Consider the following 12,398-nt stretch of genomic DNA (forward strand, 5'->3'; position numbering starts at 1 on the left):
CTACCTTCGAAGAGGACAATGTCACCTCTGCTCTTCAGTGTTGAAAACCTTACTAGAGTTATTTAACCAGCAAAAGTCTACCTTCCTAGAAATGATTGAGCAAATTGGAAACTACACTCACACAATACACTATTTGAAAGTAAAATATTACAAATGCAGCAGTTCCCAGACATGAAGAGCTGAGTAAAAAGCCTGACTCCAGATTTCACACATCTGGTGCACTCCTGAACTGCAGAAGTCAAAACCAGAGTATTCTTCGCATTACTGTCCCATCAATGTATTTGATTTGTTCAATAGGTAGGTTTAAAGAAGAAACCAAGATTTTAAAAGTACCTGCTAAGCTTAAGGTGTTGAGGACAAACTGAGTACCATAAAAAATAGTAAAGCAGTGTTCTTCTCTTTGCTTTGCTTTGCAACGCTCAAAATCCTTTGAATTCTTTCCTGGGCGGATTTCTTTTATTTCCATCAGATCCACTGAAATGAAAAAACATTCTGTCAGTACAACTGCACTTAACATTCCAGCAGAGCCTGAAACAGTAAGATGAACAACTCAAAACATGTATACATATATAAAATATCTCTATATATAAAGTTACAGATGTTTACTGGGCAAGAAATGGAAATTGCACCAGCTTGCAATCCACAAATCCACAACTGACTATATTACTGACTAACAGACAAAAGCAGAGAAGGACCAAAAGAAGAAAAATAACTTGTCATGTTTTTATTATTTCACTATCACTGATTATCCATGGACAACGCATATACATATAGCCCCTCTGGGTTACAGAAGACGTGGTTAAACAAATGGCATTTACTCTAACCAAGAAATTTCCAATTGCCATGACAACTGTTCAGAGACAAAAAAGAAAAGATATAACTTTTACTTTACTCACATAAAAAATTATACATCAGATCTTAAATAGTCAACTAATCTTGTCAGCTAGCCAGCTAGTCTAGTCACTGGCACTTGTAAGAAAAATATTTAAAGTATAAAGAAAATAAAGATAAAATCCAGCCTAATAATTAAAAGGTTTGTGAGCTTTTTCCTCTTCAGCTCCAAAGAGGTCTCTGTCATTTAACATAACCTGTTGTATCACTTTTTAACTTGCTGCTTTCTACACAATACGGGTATGTGCTAGAGCATAGCAGAATGGGAACATTGCACAAGCACACATTTTCTCAAGTCTCAGCTCTCTTTTTATCAGCCCCTTGCTATACGTCCTGCATAACAGTAGTGAGACAGCAATGAAACAGAAATACGTGCACTCTCAAGATAAAATACTTATAAGAAAACTGAGGAAGTGGTTTTGCTCTGCCTGTGGACAAGACAAATAAATAGCTCATCCCACTTCTGGACAGCCTTGACTTACGAGCTACAGGATGAAGAGTGAAGGAAAACATTTCATAGCTGCTCTTGAAATGTATTTATCAGACCTAGCAAGATCCAAGGAAAATAGCTGAGGGTTTCTGTCCCTGCATTTAAGAACACCACAATATAAACCCCCTGTTTTAAATGAACACTTTAATCAGTAACAGAAGACAGTTAATAATATAATGAAAAAGCAATTCTGCTGCCTGAGCGGGAGCTGACCACTGGTTAAAGTGTCAGCCTGTATAATGATGGGTTTCTGTGATGCCAACACAGAAAGGAAAGAGAAACAAGCGAGGAAGTTCATCAATAAAATCCTGATGATGAAACACTAATTCAGCATGGAATTTCTTGTTCCTTGCAAAGTATCCAAGGCCAAACTTCCCACCAGACGTTCCTTTCTCCCAGTCATTAAACAACTTACCTTGGGAAAATGGCATCTCAAAGGTTAACCTGAACTAATCATATGACATAAGCATCTTTCTTGAACTTATTTTTCCAAGCATAACTAGCTTCAAGATAGAGCCACCCTCTCAAACCCTGAAAACAGCTCCTAAAATCTGTATATCTGATTGGCCAAGGCCCCTAAATTTAGATGCAAATTCCTAAAATAAATTCACAACATGACCATAAATGACAGCAACTAAAAGCTCCTACTGATGACTCTGATCCCCTTACCATCCCAAGTCTCACTCAGATCCCTAGTGAAGTGTCCAAACATCCATCCCAAAATGCCACCATCTAAAAAAGATTATCTAAGCCCACCAATTCACATTAATACTGGCAGAGAAGAATCAGGATGCTGAGAAAGAAAGCACCCAAATGGAGAGGGAAGGAGGTTGTATGGCTGCAGTAAATGGTACTGGACTGTACACCACGCCGGCTCATTCTAATCATGGGCAAGAGCAACCCCAGTCACCTCTTCTGCTTTCCCTTCACCCAATAAATCCCTGGTTCAAAACACAGTTTTAACTTCAAAGAGAAGCACACCTTTCATTTCAGACCCCCATAAATCCACACTTATGAAACACCACACCACAAAGACCCTCTGAAATATAAACTATAAGCAGCGATAAAACAGATTTCACAACCTGCGTTGCTGTTGTCATTTCAAGTGGCTCTTACTTCATCCTGACCTCTGAAACAAACACACAAACTTACTCAATGTCTCCCCTCAGTTACATATACTCACTACACTTCTTTTCCTTGCATTACAACCTTTCAACCCTACCATCCCATTCTCTTGAATGAACGTATGAATGTGTGTGTATATATATATACACATACAGGTATAAGGATTTTCGCATGCACAGGTTTCACACTGATAACCACATTATTGTTACTCTAACTGGTCTTTGAAAAAGAGATTACTACATCCTAACTGCTAAACATTCTGTAAACAGAGGAATGGTCCAGTAAAAGAACAAAATTTGGAAAATAAAATGTATGTATTAATATAAAACCACCTCAAATTCAAAATTATACATTCCTGCACTTTTTAGGCAACATATTATATATGTCCTACAAAATTCTGGCAAGATATAATTATGTTTAAATAATGTATGAAACACGTACAAAACACAAGTTTTATTAAACATCCTTTAGACTTTTACAGAAAGATATAATACATGTTATAGTTTCAGAAAATTAATAGAAACTACCTGCATATATTTTAATGACATTTTATAGTGTGGTTTACAATGTATTATCCGGTATTATTGGAAGAAAATCCAAGGTAGAAAATCAGAGGGGGAAAAGAGACATGCACAGCAAGCATAAATTTTGGTCTCGTGCTAAGCTCTGCTGCATCCCCAGGTAGGCTGGAGTCACCCAGCACCCTCCACACGGTGCCTACTAAGTTCAGAATGGCTGATCCCAACTGAACCAAGAATGGAATAGGCCAGGAAAAGCTGCAACATGTTTCAGACTCAGATTAGTAAATCAACTGTACCAACTTAGCTGTTATGCAGTTACTGTGAACTTTTTATAGCACAATCTGTTACTGAAAAAATTAAAATGCAACTTCATTCCTGTGCCAGAACAACAAGCACAGCGTCTCAGGAACTCCATCTTCTTACTGCCTTGAAATCCTGGAATCTTCCTCCTTTTCAGTCCCAAGTGTAAATTGCAGAGTCCTGTTCTGACCCAGCTTCACAGACAGATATTCCTGGTGCCCGATACACCTGAAAAAGCACAGACCTGGACATATGCAGCTTGCAGTGTCAGATCAAATGCAATACGCTTGGCTGGTGCAATTTCCATAAAATACTGCAAGAAGATTAATCCATCTCCCAAGGAAACATAAATCTGTAGAGAAGGAGGACACTCCCAACATGTTCCCAGACAAATAGTTTAGAAGTCTAGTGCCACTCTAAAAACCCTACAATACTAGTTTACATTTCATCCATTCTTTTATGTGGTTATTTCCACGGGTTACAAGGATCTCCTCGACAGCCTCATCAGTCACCTATTGATTCTGACAACTCCCTCAAGTGGCTCTTTAACAAGACCCGACTCCAAGGCACCTTCAATTACCATCCTGTTTCAGGCTCTGATCTGGACAGGCAGTATTCAAGGGAGCTCAGAGCCTGAAGCTGCAGAACATCAGCTCCTGCTGTTGTGTATTGTTCAGCAAACCAGTGAATTCCATGGATCATTACACTACCACATAGCTACTTTCCAAAGACTGCACAGATTAATTGCTTAGTGCCTTCCAGAGTTGCCTGCTAGAGATCTTTACTGCCACAAACTTCACAATAAACTTTTGATCCTTGACATCTCCACTGATCTCCATTCAAATAACCTGGCAGTAGCGATCACATACAGGTATGAACTGCTGTTACTTTTCCTTCAGTTACACTTAGAGGCAGACGGCAAAACGAAACTTGGATTCCACTACCGTAGGTGCTGTGCAAGCTGAGCAGAGGACAAGACATAAGGTAAGCACAGGTAGGGAATGATGGGAACAGGAGAACTGCAAAAAACTGTACATTGTTGTACACAACGATACTGTGCTCCTCATTCCAGAAGAAGAGAACCAGCACTGCTACTCAAAGAAGTTCTGCCTCTGTTTGCCTCTGTGCTCACACAACACCCACCTCTGGCTGGGAGTGAAACTGTTCAGCACGCAAACAGACAACTGGGTTAGGGAATGGACCCTGCTTACAACCAGCCAATGCCAACAGCAGAACACCTTACCTTAGCTGGAAGTGCCCGTGTAAGTTCACTGGAGGAAGGCGTGTTTGCATAGATCAGTATCGGTCAAATAGGGCAATTTTAGGCTGGAAAGTCAGACAGATTGTGTACAAATGGGATAAGTCAGAAAACCTTACAGGGTGTCAACCTAGCAAGGTATCCTTGGCAGAAAAGTCCTGATAAACAGTTTAAAAATTCAACTGAGACTGGCATTATGGACTAGAGAGTCTTGTAAGAGAAGGCTCCTGAGTCAGACCTGAAGTCCCCAGGAGTCTTTCAGTGTCTGTGGCCACAAATGATGCTTGGATCAAATCTGAGAGTTATGTACTTAATGGATGAGAAGAAGCAGCCTACAAAGATTCAAAGGAGGCTTACAGAGTCAGAAATCAGGCCATGAGCATTATTCACTTCAGGTATTTTCAGTAAGTCTCAACAAGGTTTAAGGGAAACTACTGGCAATGTCTCGGAGAGGAAAATAAGGGACTCTGACCACCTGAGGGCTGTGGGCCGAGACAGAGGGGGGGTATTCTCTATATGAATATATTCACATTTTCATGTGTATATATAGATAGCAACATTCTGCACTTAAGAACCAGTTTTCAGAATCCACTTTCTTTTTTTTTCAGCAATTTGCATTACAAAATATTCCAAACAAGGTTTCATTTTGGAAAGGCAGAAACTGTCCCCTGCAACACAGGCTACGCGCAAATGAGCACTCAGTGAATGAAGAAAGCCCTTTGCAGAAGTATCCTTTCGCAAATGTACTTCACGGTGGCTAGTGAGGACAATGGCTTTGTTCTTACTTCTGCAGAATGAAAGAGTAACTATACAAGGTGTGCCTTAACAGCCGGTTTTATTCAGAGAAGCAATGAAACACGCATCTGTGCAACCCTAAAGGGAACATGGTGAGGCTTCTCTCAGAGATGGACAAAATCTGTTGAAAGCAGAAATCTCCTGCAGTACAGATGTGGCATGGAAAGTAATTCAGCTCATACAAATGGTGAAATTTAGTGAGACATTCAGTGGCCCAAAGAAGGTGTTACAGGTAAACCACAAAATTATCTGAAAGCACAGTTACAAGGATGAAATATGAGAAATGGTGTGGTGCATCTGAGAAAGCACACGACTACCTTTCCAAGGGGTCCTCTGGGGACTGTTACAGCTGTGTGACTGACATAAGGTTTAGAGAAGTGCACCTTTTAAACCCACAGGTTTTTAAGTAATCAGGTCACACAGAGCTGTCATGTACAATAACAACTAATTACTATTAAATTAATAACTTCTCACTGGACTGCTCAGCAGAGCAACAACATATTACAGCTCTTCCCAGTTTGAGCTCTGAATTTCAGGAGCCGTACATCTCAAATGGCTATTGGTCTCACACTAAAAATTAAAATGCGCCTTCACAAAATGAGATAAGAATAGGGTAAAATTTACATACGTGCCCATAAAAGTTTACATTCTACTCCATGCAACAAACCAAAAATAAAACTGACTTTAGGGAAAGTGTACTGGAGTATCTGCATCTCGCACTCACTTTTATCAATCACATTAGGGGTGCTCATGTCTATGAACCTCATTCCAACCCCGTTTCACTAACTGGCCACGACAGGAAGTCTGGTCGTTGTAAGTTAGCATTAAACACTGCAAAAATGAGCTGCTAAAGGGAAAAAAATTATTTGAAAACAGCTAAAGGCTACACACATTCATTTTTTCATGTGACCACAGAAACCAAGCTCTAAATACTCAGCTGAAGACTTACACAAAGATCCCTGCATAACAGCCAAAACACAGCAATTACAAAGCAGAAAAAAAAAAGTGAATTTTAATGTTCCTTTGAAAAGATACTCCACAAAGACCAAGAAGTGGATTAACTTTTGCAGTGACAGACTGTTTTTTAACAGTATTCAGAATATGAAACAGAAAGAAAATTACAGAATATGGACTTGGGGTTTTCAATGTGCATTAAGTGTACTTATTACTTCATGTCTGAAACAGTAAGGAAATCCAGAGAGAAAGAAATTCTGATAGCAGTAAAAAAAAAAAAAAAAAAATTAAAAAAAAAAAAATCACTACTAGGAACTAGGAAGGTCAAGCCTAACATTCAAGCCAAAAGAAGCACTCATTTCACACTCCTCAGCAGAATCTGTAGAGATACTCAGCACTTCTCCCAGAAAGGTACAGATGCTGTAAATGTTTACAACATCTTCTCCAAAGGAAGGGAAAGAAATTAGTTTTCCACCACAGAGGAAGTTCACATTGGCATTAACAATTCTACTAATTACATGACTTAGCTGTTTAACCTATGGGGGGAAAAAAAAAAACCCAAAACAAACAAACAAGAAAACCCCAAACAAACAGACAAAAAAAACCCAAGCTACAAGCCCTCACCTAGGTTCACATCACCCTGTAAATTGCATGAGGTCTGATCTGGTCCTGTTACCTACATGACTATACTATAGATGCACTGCATCTTCGGTGAGCTTTGATCATTAAGTATCCAGGTGCAACATTTTGCAGAAGCTAGTGATTTCTGCCTGGCAATGTAATACAGTCTGAAAACAAACACAGTGCAATCTTGCAGAACAAGAAAAAACAGAGCAGCTCCCACAGGTTCTACTTCTACATATAACATGAATTTACTAAGTTTGTTCTTTGTTTCCATTCACTCCCTTTCTTAATATACTTGTGAAACATGAAAATCCAACTTGTTTTTATGGGGTTTTTTTAGAAATCATATTCTAGCAGACAAATTCTGTAAAATCTCATTTTTGAGCAGGAAGAAAATCTCAAGTGATCTTAATAATCTTTAATAATTCTTTTTCATAGGTTAGATGAAAGATCAGTAACACTAAGTGAATTTGAGATGGCAAATGTATTAAAAAAGTAGGCCACAGTCATTTTGTTCTACAAACTCTGGAAAAATATTACAGAAAAAACAGGAGAAGAGAGACAATGTGAAATTATCAGCCTGTGTTAATCCTAAAATAAAATGTCATGCATTGTCCATCATAGCTTTCTATTAAAAATGAAAATAGGTGTAAGACAGTCCTACTGCATTAATAAAGGTCTGGACTGAAGAAAAAAAGAAATGGTTACTGTGTGTTATACTGAGGCATATAATTAGCATCAAAAGCCTCCATTTAAGTAGCCTTTACTCCTCTGCTTTGTAATTCTGCAATTACATTGACAAGAGGTCTGCATCTCTGCCATTCCCAAACTCAGGTATTTCAACCTTTGAGAAACATGAAGTTTTCAGAATAAATTAACACATCTATTCACTTTCCTCTTTTAACCTTACCTATGCCTTAACCTTACCTATGCACATGTAGATATGTCTACATACAGAATGGGCATTTTAACAGCTGACATATTATATGACCTTTTTCTAAACACGGCTCTTCAATGCTTTAAACCTACTTCTTGCTGCCTGCTTGCACAACTAAATGGTCACTGAATTTTTTCTTCTTGAGTATTCACAATAAATCAAGAACATCAAAAAAGACAGGTGACCTTTCTTTTCCAAAGATTAAGGGATTAAAACATGGTTTAAATAATTTTACAAAAGAAGGTCATCTCTTTACATGAAAAAAAAACCCTAGGTAATCAAAAAAGATAAATCATCCTATATCCTCAACACAATCTGCCTTGAAACACGCATTCTTGCATTACACACACCGGCGCATTCAAGGAAGGCACCACAGATTTCTCGGAGAATTAATTCTCCTGGCTGTGAATCATCACTTAACACAACGATTCGTGGCAGAGCATGCAGAAAGTCGTGTATTTTCCAGTGACTAATCAAACTCTATTTACCACAGACTTTCCCTTAATAATTGTCCTTAAAGCACTTCACATCCGATAAAGAATGCAATATCCATTATGGATCAGCCTCCTGGGGATTTACACCTTGACACCGACTTTCTCTACAAGCTTAAATACCATAACCTCTTTGGGCCCTAATTCATTCACGTGTATATAAATGTGTGTACCACAACATGAGGAAATTTGGGAGGCCTTATTTGGTAGTATTGAAATTTTCTCTCAGTCAGCAAACCCCAGGTGCCAACTCACACAGACGTGTCTGTTAGCAGAGTACTGACGAGCATTTCTCACTCTTGGCCGCCCCTTCTTTCCCCTCTGCCTTTCACCACCGGCCGGTAGTTCCCTCCACTGCTATCTCAGCTATGACAGTACAGTTGTTTGTGGGCCACTTGGTATCCTAGCAAAGCAACAGCGCAGCAGAGTAGCTGATGTGGAGGCAGAAATGACCCCCAGCTACCATGGGGATGTACAACACACGTCCACTGTGTGGCCAGCCCATGACAGTTTAAAGTGGGAAGAAACAAAACAGGGTGTGTGTGACCCAAGGGCCACCACGCCAACCCATGCACAGTTATAAAGGGTAAACACAAAATAAAAATACACAGCAGAACCCTAAGGAAGTGACAGGCTCAATGAATAACACATTCCCCCACCACACACCTTCCCCTGCTACATAATCAAAGTTGCCAAATGCCTTCCCTAGCACCAGGCAGCTTCTAAGTCAGGCTGTGCTGCAGCAAGGAAAAGTGGAGGGAGAAGACTGTGGTCCACCCTAACCTTCTAAGAGATTTGATTATTTTCCCTGGCAATGGTTTCTGATACCAGCTGCAGAACCAGTGCCATGGGTTTTAGACCCGTGGCCCTGCAAAAAGTGCTCCTTTATTTCTGTACTTTTACACTCAAAATTCCTCTCAACATTCAAATTACATTTTTACATTTACAACGCTTTGCAACAGAACTCCCATACTTAAGCCAACTGTATAGATGAAAGAAACCAAGCACAAAAACCCCACACTGCCTCAGAGTTAGGAAGCTGGTGTTATTATGCTTTTTATGTATCCAATGGCCAGAGCAAGAGACTCCAGCAGACAGCAATTCACAGCAGGAACTAAACTCTGCTCTGGAGGAGCCTTTCATTCTCCCAGATGACTATTTGGGCAGACAGGTGAGACTAGCCTTGTAAGTTATCTGCTTAATATAAGGCTATGAAAATATCACCTCAAAGTTATTTCCCACACAGTCAGAAACACCATTCCTATTTATAACCCTCACTCACCAAGACCCCACGCATTCTGCATCAGAGTCACTAACCTTTCGCCAGGTCTGTCTATCCATGGGGCAGTACTTCTACAATGCTCACCAAAACTTACTTCTCATCCAAGAAACAGCAAAATTCTCCTACTGAAATAAATTACAGGGGCTCCACTGAAACCAGAGGTAGTGTGCATATCAAGGAACACAAACAGGGAAAAAAAAAGAAACCACAACGGCTTCAAAGCATGGGTCATCTGATGAAGTATTATTAACACCACCCAACATACAAAGCACAACGGGGGGGTAAAAAAACAACAACTCACAAGCAAAAAACAAGTCCTCAAGGGAAAAATATTTGTCACCAGAAGTTAAACCGATTTTTTGGCACTCATGACCTAGGTAACTTAGGAACAACAGCGCTGAGATTCTGAGCCCCACAAGCAGTTCGATAGCCCACCTACCAAACTTTAGGTTATCTTTAACAGTTTAAAATGCGGACAACACAGAATACAAAGAAATGCCGTTAATAAGTAAGAGGCAGAAGAAAAAGCTCCAAAATTTTGTAGCCAGCATCTACAAGTATTTCCCTCAGGTGACTTTAGAGCTAAAAAAAGCCCAAGCACGGTGAACACAGTCACATCTAGCTCAGACCTACTTCCTTCAGCTATTTGCATAGCTTTCTGCAGGCCTGCATAAGGGAGCACATGTTGCTGGTATTCATTTTAATACACTAATGAAACCCTGCATGCCAAACATCCACAATAAAAACATTTCTCAAAAGTGCATTGCTCCCTTCTATCCTTTTCAGTCTTGGCAATGGGTTATGTTGGACCCAGCTGATATAGGAAAGGCATACATAAGGTACTCTGCAGTCTTAGCAGGTGACTAAAAGAGTAGCTGCACTAAAAACCTTTCTGGCCTCCACTAAACGTGAAAAACAATACAGGACAGGCAGCCTCTCTCCTTCCATTGCTAATCTTCCCCCTTTCATCTAGAAGGAAACTTGGAGTTCCCACAAAATGGAAAATATGGACAAATTTTATTGAACTTTTCTTGAAAGGTGCTAGTTTACCAGTCTCTCCTAACTTTACATGCTAAAAATAAAGGAAAGACACTCCACAGTCCCTTAACTTAATCTTTGTTTGGTTCTACAAAGAATTACATCTTACAACAGCAGAATCACAGTAAGCCCAAGAAACGCAGATGGTACAAGAGGATCAGTTTCGTTACACACAGCAAAAGCTGCCACCTTCAGCAAGTCTGATTAGCTTGGACAAGCTCAACAGCTAGCGTGGCCTCATGAAAATCAAAATACCATCCAAGAACTCACTTGAACATCTCTTGGCTGCACAGCTCTACAGGAAAACAGATAGTTCATGCACAGGTTACAAACACCATTAGGACAATTCAGGAAGGGTGTGAGCAGATACTGACGGGCTGCTCCTTCCCCTCTCTTGCAGGTGGGCAGGAATGAATAGTACTAGTAGAACTAATGAGTAACGCAATTCAAAATATGCAGTGCTGACACTTTTGGAGCCATGGGGTTGTCTAAACATTTATATTAGTACAGCTAATCCTACATCTCCCTTGCACAGGTCAATAAGAGTATTGTGAGGCTTAACATAAATCAACTCCAAAATAATATTAGCCAAGCTTGAAAATGGTCCTCATAATAACTATGAGCAACTCTGTCTTAGAGGAGTTTTGAGTGTCCTTCACACATTTACAGTTCACCAGCAAGAAGAGCAGCACTATGACATCCAAAACTCCCAACACTATACAGGGCAGTTAGAGAGAGGAAAAAAACCCCTTTTTTTCTTAATTTCCAAAGGAAAAGTATTAACATAAAGTATAAAAGTTGGTCTCTGTCCTCTGTATCTATTAGCAGCCTATTTTTGTGTCCCAAAGCTTAAGAACTCTCCCCACTATCCAATTTAGAAACCCAAACCCCACAGTAGATGCAAATATTCAGTTTTCAGCTTCTGTAAAGAGCAGTTGCCAAACTGGAAGATTCTTCACCTACTTGCAACAATTTAGAATATTCTTAACAAATTACCAAACTGTTCAGCCAAAAGGTTCATTATCTTAACAAATGCTCATTAAATCCATGTTTGGCAATTACATCAATTTATTAGTAACTCCAGGTACACTTTGCAAATACTCACAGAAACCTTCAATCTTGTCAGCTGTCTTGCTCCATGCTACCTGCCTGGTTTCCATTATGACTTGAACAGTCCTCCTTTCTGGACTACTCTTCTTAAGACTGAACACTGTCATAACAGTTCCCAACTCCAAGGTCCTTTTGATCTGGCTTTTCTCGTACTCCGGCAGCACTCTATAATCCATACTTTTTCTGGGCATGTTTGTTGATTTTTTTTAATCAAACTTTTACGGTTTTCAGTATCCTGAAAGGAAAAAAGAAAGAAAAGGGAGAAAATTCAATATTTAAAAGAACATTTTTATTTCTTTTAAAATCACATTTGTGTAAGTTAAAGCTACCTAATAGGAGTAGAGTCACCATCTCTGGAGGTGTTCAAGAAACATGTAGATATGGTGTTTAGGGACATGGTTTAGTGAGTTAGGTGGTGTTGGGTTGGACTTGATTATCCTTGAGGTCTTTTCCAACCTTAATGATTCTACGATTCTATGATTCTAATTATAACAGACACCCCTACCCACTCAATACAAGGCAGATACATGGCTAACATTAACAGCATCCTTGCTATTTTATCCTGAAAGTACAAACATTCTT

At 39.5% G+C, this 12,398-nt stretch overlaps 1 protein-coding gene across 1 annotated transcript in view; it reads right to left on the minus strand.

Moving 5' to 3' along the window:
• Positions 1-12,007, minus strand: part of PLCG2 (phospholipase C, gamma 2 (phosphatidylinositol-specific)) — a 47,865-nt gene extending 35,858 nt beyond the window's left edge. The window contains 2 exon segments of the mRNA XM_010075462.1: positions 334-474; positions 11,812-12,007. Of these exon segments, the coding sequence (XP_010073764.1) occupies positions 334-474; positions 11,812-12,007 (337 nt within the window).
• Positions 12,008-12,398: the final 391 nt, after the last annotated feature.

This window comes from Pterocles gutturalis, unplaced genomic scaffold, assembly GCF_000699245.1.
Source record: "Pterocles gutturalis isolate BGI_N339 unplaced genomic scaffold, ASM69924v1 scaffold26657, whole genome shotgun sequence".
NCBI classification, from domain to species: Eukaryota; Metazoa; Chordata; class Aves; order Pterocliformes; family Pteroclidae; genus Pterocles; species Pterocles gutturalis.